This window comes from Rhinoraja longicauda, chromosome 6, assembly GCF_053455715.1.
Source record: "Rhinoraja longicauda isolate Sanriku21f chromosome 6, sRhiLon1.1, whole genome shotgun sequence".
In the NCBI taxonomy this organism is placed as follows: Eukaryota; Metazoa; Chordata; class Chondrichthyes; order Rajiformes; family Arhynchobatidae; genus Rhinoraja; species Rhinoraja longicauda.
The window spans coordinates 78,327,123-78,341,535 of record NC_135958.1 but is presented as its reverse complement, the minus strand read 5'-3'; the positions used below and the strand labels follow the sequence as shown (position 1 = coordinate 78,341,535).

At 44.6% G+C, this 14,413-nt stretch overlaps 1 protein-coding gene across 1 annotated transcript in view; it reads right to left on the bottom strand.

Annotated features, from left to right (window-relative positions):
* The window catches only part of LOC144594637 (immunoglobulin superfamily member 1-like), an 81,177-nt gene extending 73,270 nt beyond the window's left edge, over positions 1-7,907 (bottom strand). Inside the window, exons 1-4 of the mRNA XM_078401412.1 lie at positions 7,407-7,907; positions 6,534-6,557; positions 3,535-3,837; positions 951-1,241 (exon numbers count right to left, since the gene is read on the bottom strand). Of these exons, the coding sequence (XP_078257538.1) occupies positions 951-1,241; positions 3,535-3,837; positions 6,534-6,557; positions 7,407-7,446 (658 nt within the window). The 5' untranslated portion in view covers positions 7,447-7,907. The remainder of the gene's footprint in view (positions 1-950; positions 1,242-3,534; positions 3,838-6,533; positions 6,558-7,406) is intronic.
* Between the last annotated feature and the right edge of the window lie 6,506 nt (positions 7,908-14,413).

Genomic DNA, 14,413 nt, shown 5'->3' with positions numbered 1-14,413 from the left:
CTGAGGTACTGCGATAAAACCTTTTATTTCATAGAAAATAGGTGCAGGAGTAGGCCATTCGGCCCTTCGAGCCTGCACCACCATTCAATATGATCATGGCTGATCATCCAGCTCAGTAACCTGTACCTGCCTTCTCTCCATACCCCCTGATCCCTTTAGCCACAAGGGCCACATCTAACTCCTTCTTAAATATAGCCAATGAACTGGCCTCAACTACCTTCTGTGGCAGAGAATTCCACAGACTCACCACTCTCTGTGTGAAGAAATGTTTTCTCATCTCGGTCCTAAAAGACTTCCCCCTTATCCTTAAGCTGTGACCCCTGGTTCTGGACTCCCCCAACATCGGGAACAATCTTCCCGCATCTAGCCTCTCCAACCCCTTAAGAATTTTATATGTTTCTATAAGATCCCCCCTCAGTCTTCTAAATTCCAGAGAGTACAAGCCTAGTCTATCCAGTCTTTCTTCATAGTCCCGCCATCCCAGGGATCGATCTGGTGAACCTTCTCTGTACTCCCTCTAAGGCAAGAACGTCTTTCCTCAGATTAGGAGACCAAAACTGCACACAATACTCCAGGTGCGGTCTCACCAATGTCCTGTACAACTGCAGTAGAACCTCCCTGCTCCTAAACTCAAATCCTCTTGCTATGAATGCCAACACACCATTCGCTTTCTTCACTGCCTGCTGCACCTGCACGCTTGCTAGAGTTCCTAGAGTTTTGTAGTCATCATTACTCATGATGAGTGTTTTTATTTAAAGATTATTAATAGAGTGTAAATTTCTTGGCTGCTATGGTGGGACTTAATCACTTGATTATTATTAATCCAAATTCTGGGATTATTGATCTGGCAATTTAACAACTCCACCGCGGCTACAAACCCCATGCCTTGTTGCACGACATTGTGGCTACATCTATAATTAGCAGGTATTTGATTGTGCCTGTTAACCTACCTTGCACAGCTATGCTGACGAGTTCACTGTAGTTTGAGTATGTCTCCAAGCTTCTACCTTTGAATTTACAGCTATAGATTTGATTTGTTGTTTCTGTAACTTTAACCATGTATGTTACAAAGTTTGTGTTGCTTCCTTTATGTCCCACGGGGGAAAGTTGTCCATTTTTATCTTTGTAGAATGTAAAGTCAAGAGGAGGAATTTCTTCAGGAGCATTGCAGCGCAGCTCAATTTCATTTCCCAGTATCACCGTCGTTGGTTGTATGGTAAGTTGAGGCCTCTGTAGTTGTCCTAAAGTAAAAATCATAGGATTTTATGGTTTTGGTATAAAAGTACATTTAAAGGTATCAACTTTCATGGTTTTGTCACCATTTCGCTGAAGCAAATAGTTAAGAATTTGACATTTGGCATGAGCTTCCAACCACAAGTTCACCACATCGTTGGGGTAACTTGCACTGTTTGCTAATGGCATATATTTTGCACCTCAAAGATCTCTCTGCTGCTTCTCTATTTAATAGATGTTACTCTATTCATGATTCAGCCATGGCACTGCCTACATCCTCTTTGCAAACCATAAGCAATGTGTTTTCTGCACCTGGTTCCTGTTCTGCTTGTGGTATTCGCAGTTTATCATTTCTCCTCATACAATCCTGCTTTGATAGTTCTTGCATCAGTGAACAATGGGAGCCAGTTTACCCCACGACAGAATGGGGAGGAGGAATGGGGGAAATACAACCAGAGAGTTGTGTTGTGTACACCAAGCGTTCTCAAGCAGCAATGTGATTAATGGATAAATATTACTTGGCATACCCGAGGATAACTCCCTTGCTCTTCTCCAAAATAGGGCAGGCGACTTCTCATTTCAGAGAGCAGACGGAACTTCAGTCTAATTTCTCAAAGTGCAGTGCTGTCTTCGACTAGGCATCAGCTGGCATTTTTGCACAAAGGATCCTGGAATGGGCTTTCAACGTGAACGCTTTTGACTCAGATTGCCAGCACTTTAGCATATGAGCCTCAGCTGACACTGATGTAATATCCATAACCAGCATTGGACATTGGAAAAGCAGTGGAAGTGGGATCTGCAGGAGAATGTAGATGTAAGTGGCGTAAGACATTCTAGCCTTAGAGGGAGTACAGAGAAGGTTCACCAGATTGATCCCTGGGATGGCAGGACTTTCATATGAAGAAAGACTGGATAGACTAGGCTTATACTCGCTGGAATTTAGAAGACTGAGGGGGGATCTTATTGAAACATATAAAATTCTTAAGGGGTTGGAGAGGCTAGATGCGGGAAGATTGTTCCCGATGTTGGGGAAGTCCAGAACCAGGGGTCACAGCTTAAGGATAAGGGGGAAGTCTTTTAGAACCGAGATGAGAAAACATTTCTTCACACAGAGAGAGGTGAGTCTGTGGAATTCTCTGCCACAGAAGGTAGTTGAGGCCAGTTCATTGGCTGTATTTAAGAGGGAGTTAGATGTGGCCCTTGTGGCTAAAGGGATCAGGGGGTATGGAGAGAAGGCAGGTACAGGTTACTGAGCTGGATGATCAGCCATGATCATATTGAATGGCGGTGCAGGCTTGAAGGGCCGAATGGCTACTCCTGCACCTATTTTCTATGTTTCTATGTATGATCCGAGGAAGTGCTCGGAGATTGTTTTCTCTTGAAGGATGGCCTTGAAGAGGAGGAAGACCATGTGAAGGATTCCACCGCTGTAGTTTCCTCTTGTTACATCCCATGCTATTCTGATTATGAATTTATTAATCCTCTTCCCTCATGTTGGTATTACAGTCTCCATTGCTTGACGTCCAACAGATTGGAGTTTGGTCTCTAACATCCCCAATCTAACTCTATATCAGCCATGATGGTGTTGAATGCTGGGACAGGCATGAGGGATGGAGTGGTCTACGCCTACTCATTGTCTTTGTTTATGTGCTCTCCCAATTTTAGACTCAAGGTCAAATTCGATTTATTTTGTCTGAGGAGGTAACCTTTACCTCACCTGCCCCCCCCCCCCCCCCAATATTCAGAGAAGAACAGGCGTCTCTCCAGAGTTCATCTCTCAATCCAAAGCTGTCACAGACGATCAAGGGATCATCACAATTGATGTTCAAGGGGTTTTCCGAAATGGATATGGGGCTTCATTTCTGGAGCGGCAGCAGCGACTATGAATGCTTTCATGAATGCTTCATTGCCTAGTCAAACCAAACAAGTGCAGATGCTGGTTCATGTCAACAATAGACACAAAGTGCTGGGATAAGTCATCGGGGAAAAAGGATGGGTGGCGTTTCGGGTCGGGACCCTTGTTCAGACTGGACTTTGAAGACTATCTCTCGGACGGGAGGCCCTTTCTCACTGCTCCCCCTCTATGATTCCTGCTCTTCAACTCTTACCACCATGTTTTTGAGCCTGAACACGAAACGTCACCTCTCCTTTTTCTCCGGAGATGCTGCCTGACGCGCCGAGTTGCTCTAGCACTTTGTGTCTGCCTTTATGCTTCATTGGCTGGTTGGCACTTTGGAAAGTCCCGAGTTATATTTTTCATGCCTCATGTGGCATCGTAATATGTTTCATGTTTCACATTACCTGTAACTTTTATGTGTAAGCTTTCACTCGTAGTTGTTACATTTGCCACTCTCGCGTCACAAAGATAGTATCCAGTATGTGATGCTCGAGCAGATTGTATTGTAAAATAGTATTCTCGGTCAGAAGTCATGGAGGTATTCAGCAGGAAGTTTTTGATTGATCCTTTATAGAAACGGTATGAAATTTGATTTGGGAGTCCAGATCTTGCCACGAATTTAACTGAACACGTCAGGGTAATGGAGCTTCCCGCTTTGGCTGATGTCTCAGGCTTAGATTTTATTTTTACCGAGTTTATCGTCACATCTGTGAGAAAAAAAACAGAAATTAGTTTTGATTCTACATAATGTGCACAGTGGCACAGCTGGTAGAACAGCTGCCTCACGGCACCAGAGACCCGGGTTCAATCGTGACCGCGGCGGCCGTTTGCATGGACTTTGTACGTTCTCCCCGTGACCGCGTGGGTTTCCTCCAGGTGCTCCGGTTTCCTCCCACATCCCAAAGACATGCGGGTTTGCAGGTTAATTGGCCCTCTGTAAATTGTCCCTAACGTGTAGGGAGTGGATGAGAAAGTGGGATAACATAAAACTGGTGTGAAAGGGTGATCGATGGTCGTTGTGAATTGGGTGGGCCGAAGGGCCTGTTTCCAAGCTGAATCTCTAAACTAATAATGTCAGAACATTCTAGAAATACAGATCAAGCATAGATTTTCATTCCAGTTTGAAGAAGGGTCCACCCTGAAAGGTCAAATGTTCATGTTCTCCAAGGATGCCTCCTGATCTGCTGAGTTACTCCAGTGTTTTGAGTCCTTCCTTGGTAGGCTCTCTGCTCTTTGAAACCCTGTTATTCACAAAACTCTGTAATTCACAAAGTATTATCCTTGGCTCCAACAGACTGGATTCATCTAGGTCTTTGGAAATGTTAATGATCATAAGGTCATAAGTGATAGGAGCAGAATTAGGCCATTCGCCCCATCAAGTCTACTCCACCATTCAATCGTGGCTGATCTATCTCTCCCTCCTGACCCCATTCTCCTGCCTTCTCCCCATAACCCCTGACACCCATACTAATCAAGAATCTATCTATCTCTGCCTTAACAAACATCCATTGACTTGGTCTTCTGTGGCAAAGAATCCCACAGATGATCAACTTATTCTTAATTTAAAACCTATAAATCTGCTTTTCACTACGCCCAAAAACACAGTATTTTCCCACCTAAACATCTTTGTATAATAACTAGACCAAGTGGACCCATTGGGCCCAAACCTCTCCTGCATTTGGTGCAGCACCCTCTCCTCCCTTCTCCCCCACTCTATCCCCCTTATCCTCCATTATCCTCCCTTAACCCCCTCCCTCCCTCCCTCCCCCCTCCCTAGGGGATAGATTTAAACTTGAAAATGTGAATAACTTTAAAAATATAACACCGATTTCAATGAAACTTCTTCCATTAGCACCAAAGGGATGAAGGTGAGTAAGGTGGGCCTAAAATTGTTGCGCTATCCTGTATCGTTTTGGATGTAGTTCAGGAACAAACAAACGAGAGGTTTAGTATATAGATAGATGCTCATTTTCAGACTGAATTAATTTTCCATAATGACCGTGGACTGCTTTAATCATGGATAAAAGACAAACAAGTTGAAAATGTTTCAGTCATACGTAGAATCAAAATATATTCATGCATCAACTGCAATTTAATGGTAGATATGCGATCTACTGAGATTGTATTAAGGCAATTGTGGGGGAGGTAATGTGAACTTTAGACTGAGTTTAATGGCGATGTTGGGGAGACAGCTGAAGGAAAGTTTTGAAGGAAAGTTTTGAAAGAAAGTCCCCACTGATACACAGTCACTCGAATCAGAGAGATTGTGGCGTGAGAAATCACCAGAAGGTGTCAGGAGTTTGATCTGCAGTCAGAAATGAGTGACCCGATCAGTCACCAAAATAATATATCGTCAGTGATTAATTATTGATAGGTAGATGATTTAACCTCATATCAGAGAGAGAGAGAGAGAGAGAGAGAGAGAGAGAGAGAGAGAGAGAGAGAGAGAGAGAGAGATAGAGAGTTAGTTGAAGGCTGTAACGTCAAACTCTGCATTAAATTATTGTAATCTCTCAAATGAAGGTGGATCATCACAGAATAAGTCTGTTGTCGTATTAAATTCCTGGGTTCCACCATTGTACAATGGTTCTTCATTCAAACCCATGTGGCTGGATTTTTGGATAGATAACACTTTTTGGCTTAATTAACATATATTTAATTTATGTCAAAGATTTACAGTGGCACATTGCTTGTTGATGCAAAAATATATTCAAATAGATAAAAAAAGAAATAACAACTTTTTTTCCCATAAAGTGTTCAAATGTCCACAGTCCACTCTAGGTACAAAAAACTAGACCTGGGTTTTGTGTGAATTGCCTGCAGTTTTACATCTCTCCCCATTTTAGTTTTCATTGGTTTTCTGTAAATGTGATCATTGCACCAATGTTGTGATAAATCTGTAGATCTAATGGATGGGAGAGTGCAGGAAGGAACTGCAGATGCTGGTTTAACCCGAAGATAAGACACAAAATGTTGGAGTAACTCAGCGGGACAGGCAGCATCTCTGGAGAGAAGGAATGGGTGACGTTTCGGGACTGCCTCGTTGAGTTACTCCAGCTTTTTGTGTCTTATCTAATGGATCGGAGTAACAATTTTAGGTTGTGGCCGGGACCCATGAGAAGTTTCCTTCTGCCACCATCGTTGATTGAAAGTGGAGTTTAAACGGTTCCCTTAGGCAGATCATTGCCACGATTTCTGAAGTTAAGCAGTTCTTTTTGTTTATCTCACACAGAGAGATTTAAGGATTAATTTCAAGCTACCAAGAGTTCGTCGCAGGGTTCAGTCTGAAGAAGGGTCTCGACCCGAAACGTCGCCATTCCTTCTCTTCTGAGATGCTGCCTGACCTGCTGAGTTACTCCAGCATTTCGTGAATAAATAAGGATTAATTGAAAACAGTTCTTACCTGTTTGGAAATGACCAATCCCATCTGAAACAACGAAAAGATAATATTGTTCAGACCATTCAGATTTGTGTTCGCGTCAGTTCAAAATGCAGGGAATAGCCACAATTAATTAATCATGTCTTTGACAGTTTGCGAGGAAGCCATTTAGCCAGTCATGTCTACGTTGTTGAAAAAGTCCACGACTGTCAATTTCCAGTATAAAGTCCGGAGCTTCAATGTTACTGCTCCTCAAACATGCACCCACATGCTGTTTAAATGTGACAAGCATTTGCGCCACTACCTTCCCTTAAGCCAGTGTGTCCCACACACCCACCACCCGCCAGTTGGAAAAAATGATTCCACGTCTCTCTGCCACCCTTCTGCCAATTAAATTTATGTCCGAGGATTTTGACCTCTCTGTCAAGGGACACTGGATCCTCCCGCGCACTCTATCTCAACCTCTCGTGAGCTGATACACTTCAATCTATTACTGTGTTTTCTAATAGCAGGATTAAATACTATGATATGAGAAGATAAGAGTTAATCTTTTCAGTTCAAAGTTATATGCGGAATTTTGTTAATTTCGAGGGACTTATTTGTTTTATATAATTCTGAACATGGACTTTCAAACTAAGTCTTTGCAACCACTTAGTTAAAAGTCCATGTTCAGCATTATATAAAACAATATTGTGTGTATATATATGTTGTATAAATTATAGAAGCCATGTTGTTTTACTCAAGGGTAGTATAGTCGGAGAATGAACATTTTTTATATTTTCCCACTGTATTAAGATATTCTAAATGTCTTCTGCAATAGGATTTGTAATATGATGTGCAGTACACTAAGTTTCACATGTCTAACTTTTTGAAACAGTAAAATAGTATTTAACTTACACAGCAGCTGGACCAAAAACAGGATGGCGGTTTTCGACATGTTCTTCGCAGTGCTTTGAAAGAGGAAATGTTTTTCAAGCTACCAAGAGTTCGTCGCAGGGTTCAAAATAAGATTGATAAATGCACCATTCAGGAAGCGAAGTAGATTGGCTTCAAAACAAAATTCTTCTTAGAATTAGAAGAACAAGCAGAGTCTCCACGCCTAAGTAGTATAAGAAAATAAATGCAGATGCTGGTACAAATCGAATGTATTTATTCACAAAGTGCTGGAGTAACTCAGCAGGTCGGGCAGCATCTCGAGAGAGAAGGAATGGGTGACGTTTCGGGTCGAGACCCTTCTTCAGACTGATGTCAGGGGGGGCGGTTCTATGTGGCTGTGTGTTTTGTTGCTTTTCACTTATTGACTGTATGGTAACTCAAATTTCACTGTACCTTAATTGGTACATGTGACAATAATTTGATCTGGAAATCTTGAAATCTCAAGTAGCTTAGAGACAGAGAGAAAAAAAACTTCTATCTATCTATTGCCTTTTTGACATCTCTTTTTAGGAGCCCCCAGTTGAAGTATTTGTGAAATACACTGACAGACACTTTGCAAACAGCAAATTCCCGAGCAGCAATGTGATATTAAATAGATAAGCCGTTTAAGAAATGCCAATTAGGAGACAAGTGTTAACCGGCAAAACAATTCCTCTTATCCGTGCTGTGTGACTCTGCGACTCGAAAGCAGAAGTGCCATTCACGCCTGGCAACGGCGGGAAAAATAAACCAGACGTTCTCTTAATCTGCGCAATGTCATGTGGCAATTTTCACTTCCAAGAGATGGGAAGTGAAACCAGCTCCGTTTAATTAAATGGAAGCACTATTTGCATGAATTATTCTTAAATCAGTCATGTTCCAGATAGAAACATCTAGATCCATTAAAAAAAACATTAACTGTGTAATTGCTGTCGTAATGTAACATTTTCAGTGAAATAGTAAAAGTAGCAAAAAAAGTTGAGATCACAAACTATAAAACCGAACTGCTTTTACTCTCAAAGCTGTCAATTGTATCTAGATTTTGTTTTGGACTCCTAAGTGGGACCTTGAATGTACATATTAAAACATTTAGATTTAGTTATCAGGTGGCGCAGCGGTAGAGTTGCTGCCTCACGGCACCAGAGTCCCGGGTTCAATCCTGACCTCGGGTGCTGTCTGTGCGGAGCTTGCACGTTCTCTCTGCGACCAAGTGTCTTTCTTCCGTTTGCTCTGCGTTTGGAACGGAATATTTTATTGCTTTTATTGACAAGGCACAGGGAATTTCTTTGCTTGCGTACCCAATGTATACAAACAGCGGTCATCTACGGCCTTGACAAAGGTACAAAGTAGGCCGGCTCCTCTTTTGTGCCCCCACCCCCCCCCCCCCATCCTCCCACCCCCCCCCCCCCCCCATCCTCCCATCCCTCCATCCCTAGCGGTTCCCCACGCCGGATCCCCTAATCCTGAGTTCTCCCTCCCTCCCTCCCTTCCCACTGTTCTTCCCCACCCCCTCATGGCGGTCCCCGTGATTTTCTCGCACACCCCAAAGACGTGCACATGTGTAGTGTGAGTTCCGCACACACTGCTGGTGTGAGTTGGGAGCAGATTTCAAACTTCACTGTACCTTAATTGGTACATGTGACAATAAATTGATCTTGAAATCTTGAGTGGGTGCAAAAGTGGGATAACGCAGAACACGTTTGAACAGGTGATTGATGGTCAGCGTGGACTCGGTGGACCAAAGGCTGTGCCTTTCAATTAATCATTCAATCAGATAGGTGGGGTTTAGGTGTCAATGGGAGGACTGAAGGTGTTACAGTGAACTTGCGGTAGAAGTAACCCAAAGGCGTGAATCGCAGCGATGAGTGTAATCCACCCACAACTTGTCAAGAATTGAAATCCTGTTGATTAAATTATTTTAAATTAAAAAAACTGCTCAATTGGTAGGGAGGGGGGTTGGCAGGTTTACTAGACTGTTGTAAAAACCCACCTGCTTCACTTGCATCTTTTGGAAGAACATCTGATGTCTCTATCCACTCTTCATAAAACCACAAGACTGTTAAAAAAAATACCAAAAAAGTTAACTGCCACGCACACCAGGGACAACTTTACATCAATTAACCTACAAACTTTGGAAGTGTAAGAGGAAACCGAAGATTTCGGGGAAAGTCCTCGCAGGTCACGGACAGTACAGACAGCAGCCGTGGTCAGGATCGAACCTGGCGTCTACTGGCGCTGTGAGGCATTAGCTCTACCGCTGCGCCACACTTGGCCTGTTCTTCACTGGTGAAAGAGCAAGGGGTGATGTTGAGACACGAGCACCCTCCAGCGTACCCTCCACATGAAGCAACGTTACAGTGAAGTTTGGCAGGGGGCAATGCCAATGAAACTGAGAGCAGAAATTGCAGAAGTTTGGTTTTTGCACCCTTGCAGAAAATCATGTATTTCTGTCATCGGGCGCATTTGTGGGCAAAAGTTCTCAGGCTTGTTACAAATTTCCGTTTCCGCTCCAGAAAATCTCTTCGATTCTGTGTCAGATGTATAAGAAAATAACTGCAGATGCTGGTACAAATCGAAGGTATTTATTCACAAAATGCTGGAGTAACTCATCAGGTCAGGCAGCATCTCAGGAGAGAAGGAATGGGTGACGTCTCGGGTCGAGACCCTTAGACAATAGGTGCAGGAGGAGGCCATTCGGCCCTTCGACACAGCACCACCATTCAATGTGATCATGGCTGATCATTCTCAATCAGTACCCCGTTCCTGCCTTCTCCCCATACCACCCCCTGACTCCACTATCCTTAAGAGCTCTATCTAGCTCTCTCTTGAATGCATTCAGAGAATTGGCCTCCACTGCCTTCTTGAGAATTATGGACATTATGGGTGAAATCAAGGGACATCCTGCAAAGTGGCCCTGAATTACAATATCAGCCACGACCCCAGATCCCGATGAGTTACAGCAAAGTGCTGAAGTATCAGATTGTCGTCCCCTTTTCCTATTTCTTATGTGTGTATTGATCCCCCGAACTGTGTCAGGGATTTGCCTCTGCATCCCCATCAAAGATACTAGAGGAGCAAGATAGACCACTCGACCCTACGTCACGGCGCCATTTTAGTAGGCAGAAACTTGCAGAGACATTAAAAAAGAAAAATAACAAGAATCTGTGGATTGATAGATGAGATAGAGTCAGAATCTTAATGGTATCATCACACATACTGTTCCCCCACAACACTGATTACACTGCGAGAGGCGGGCTTTGCTTACTAAAATGGCGGATGCACTTCAGTACAGGGTCTTCAGAGGGGGGGGGAGCAGCCCCCGCTCCTTCACCGGACCCTCTGATACCCTCCTCCTCCCCGCTCTCCCCTGCTGCTCCCTCTACCCCGAATCTCTCCCCTCCCCCCGCACTCTCTCCCCCCCACTCTCTCTCCCCCCACTCTCTCCCCCCCACTCTCTCTTCCCCCCACTCTCTCTTCCCCCCACTCTCTCTCCCCCCCCACTCTCTCTCCACCCCACTCTCTCTCCCCCCACTCTCTCTTCCCCCCCACTCTCTCTTCCCCCCACTCTCTCTTCCCCCACTCTCTCTCTCCCTCACCACTTTCTCTCCCTCCCCATTCTATCCACCCCACTTTCTCTCCACCCCCACTCTCTCTCCACCCCCACTCTCTCCCCCACTTTATCCCCCCCCACTCTCTTCCCCCCACTCTCTCTTCCCCCACTCTCTCTCTCCCCACTCTCTCTTCCCCCACTCTCTCTCTCCCCACTCTCTCTCCCCCCCATTCTCTCTTCCCCCCCACTCTCTCTTCCCCCCACTCTCTCTTCCCCCACTCTCTCTCTCCCCACTCTCTCTTCCCCCCCATTCTCTCTTTCCCCCACTCTCTCTTCCCCCCACTCTCTCTTCCCCCCCACTCTCTCTTCCCCCCACTCTCTCTCTCCCCACTCTCTCTTCCCCCCCACTCTCTCTTCCCCCCACTCTCTCTTCCCCCCACTCTCCCCCCCCACTCTCTCTCTCCCCACTCTCTATCCACCCCCACTCTCTCTTCCCCCCACTCTCTCTTCCCGCCAACCTCTCTCCCCCCCACTCTCTCTCTCCCCACTCTCTCTACCCCCACTCTCTCTCCACCCCTGTGGTATGGGGGTATGGGGAGAAGGCAGGAACAGGGTACTGATTAAGAATGATCAGCCATGATCACATTGAATGGTGGTGCTGGCTCGAAGGGCCGAATGGTCTCCTCCTGCACCTATTGTCTATTCTCTCTCTCCCCCCCCCCCTTTCTACCATTCTCTCTCTCTCCCCCAGTGGTGGTCACTGTATTTTTTCTGTTTTATAAATAATTGTATACCTACAGTATATATATTTTCCAATATTTCAGGCTCTTTTAAAAAATTGAATATTATTTATTTGTTGCCATATAAACCTAATGTAAATAACCTAATCTAACCTAACCTTGTTTAACCTTTCCTAATTTAATCTAACGTAACCTAGTCTAAACCTTTTTGAGTTCATTAAATTTATAAAACACACACTTTATTTTTGTGCCAAATATGGCCCACATGCTGAAAAGTTTCGAGGCTCCTGGTGTAGGCGATTTCAACGGAGTGGTCCATCATGCTCCTCTAGTATCTTTGATCCCCATGGTGTCATGCGTGCTTCTCCAATCATCCACAAGGTGGAGCAATCAGCATGCTGGAGAAATCAAAGACATTTTAATGCAAATCTGCTCAACCTTTTTAAAATGTGTTTATCTTTTAGCAGTCTGGGCCCCACTGACAAGGCTGGAATTCATTGCCCATCTCTAACTTGAGAAAACAGTGGTGAGCTACTAAAACTATTGCAGTCCTTCTATTGAAGGTAGTGCTCTGGGGAGGGAGTTACATAGCCCACCCCCCTGGCATCAGTCTGAAGAAAGGTCTTGACCCGAAACGTCACCCATTCCTTCTCTCCTGAGATGCTGCCTGACCTGCTGAGTTACTCCAGTATTTTGTGAAATGAGTTACTTAGAAACATAGAAACAGAAAACAGGTGCAGGAGGAGGCCATTTGGCCCTTTGAGCCAGCACCGCCATTCATTGTGATCATGGCTGATCATCCACAATCAGTAATCTGTGCCTACCTTCTCCTCATATCCCTTGATTCCACTAACCTAGAGCTCTATTTAGTTCAGTTTAGTTTTGAGATACAGCGCAGAAACAGGCCCTTCAGTCCACCAAGTCCGCACCGACCAGCGATCCCCACACATTAACACACACTGGGGACAAGTTACACTCATACCAAGCCAATTAACCTACAAACCTGCCCGTCTTTGGAATGTGGGAGGAAACCGAAGATCTATGATCTCTATGGCTCTATCTTGGGAAAAACTCACGCAGGTCATGGGGAGAACGTACAAACTCTGTACAGACAGTATCCGTAGTTGGGATCGAACCCGGGTCTCTGGCACTGCAAGGCAGCAACTCTACCACTGCGCCACCGTGCCGCTCCATGTTCTGTGATTTAGAGCTAGTGATGGTGAAGGAACAGTGACTTTTTCCAAGTCAACGCAGTATGTGACTTGGAGGGGAACCTGTGTCTTATGGTGATTTCATTGGAGAAACAGTGTGTGGCTTGGGACGAACTCTGGCAGGCAAAGCCCTGGATGACTGGAGAGAAGCCAATGTTGATTCTTTGTTTAAGGGAAGAAGAGATAACCCAGGGAATTCTAGGTTGGTGAGCCTTACATCAATGGTAGGGAAGCTATTGGAGAGGATTCTTCAGGATAGGATTTCGATTTGGAAGGGAATGGGCTGTTTAGGAACAGTTAGCAAGGCTTTGCGAGTCGGGCATGTCTTGCTAACTTGATCAAGGTTTTTGAGGAGATTTTTCAGATTTTTTTTAGATTTTAGAGATACAGCGCAGAAACAGGCCCTTCGGCCCACCGGGTCCGACTATCCTACACCCACTAGGGACAATTTTTACATTTGCCCAGCCAATTAACCTACAAACCTGTACGTCTTTGGAGTGTGGGAGGAAACCGAAGATCTCGGAGAAAACCCACGCAGGTCACGGGGAGAACGTGCAAACTCCTTACAGACAGCACCCGTAGTCAGGATCGTAACTGAGTCTCCGGCGCAGCATTCGCTGTAAGGCAGCAACTCTACCGCTGCGCCACCATGCCGCCCAGGAGGTGTCAAAGATGATTTCTGAAGGGAGGGTGGTGGATTTTGTCTGCATGGATTTTCATAAGACATTTGATAATATATTCCTTTATTCGTCCCACACTGGGGAAATTTACAATAAGGTCCCTTATGGTCGGTAGGCTGATCCAGAAGATGAAGATGCATAAGATTCAAGGTGACTTGGTTGTTTGGATTGAGAACTGGCTTATTCATAGAAACAAAGGGCGGCACGGTGGCGCAGTGGTAGAGTTGCTGCCTTACAGTGCTGGAGCCCTGGGTTCGATCCTGGCTACGGGTGCTGTCTGTATGGATCTTGTACGTTTTCCTCCCATACTCCAAAGATGTACAGGTTTGTAGGTTAATTTGCTCAGTTTAAATATAAATTGTCCCCAGAATGTGTAGGATAGTGTTAATGTGCAGCCATCGCTGGTCGGTGCGGACTCAGTGGGCTTTCTGCACTTTAAATGAAAATAAACTAAATTAAACTAAAGGATTATGATGGGAAGGCATTATTCTGGTTTGAGGGTCTGATATCAGTGGAGTTCCACAAAGATGTGTGCTCTGCATCTATCTATCTATCTATCTATCTATCTATCTATCTATCTATCTATCTATCTGTCTGTCTGTCTGTCTGTCTGTATGTCTGTCTGTCTGTCTGTCTGTCTGTCTGTCTGTCTGTCTGTCTGTCTGTCTTTCTGTCTATCTGTCTATCTGTCTATCTGTCTATCTATCTATCTATCTATCTATCTATCTATCTATCTATCTATCTATCTATCTATCTATCTATCTATCTATCTATCTATCTATCTATCTATCTATCTATCTATCTATCT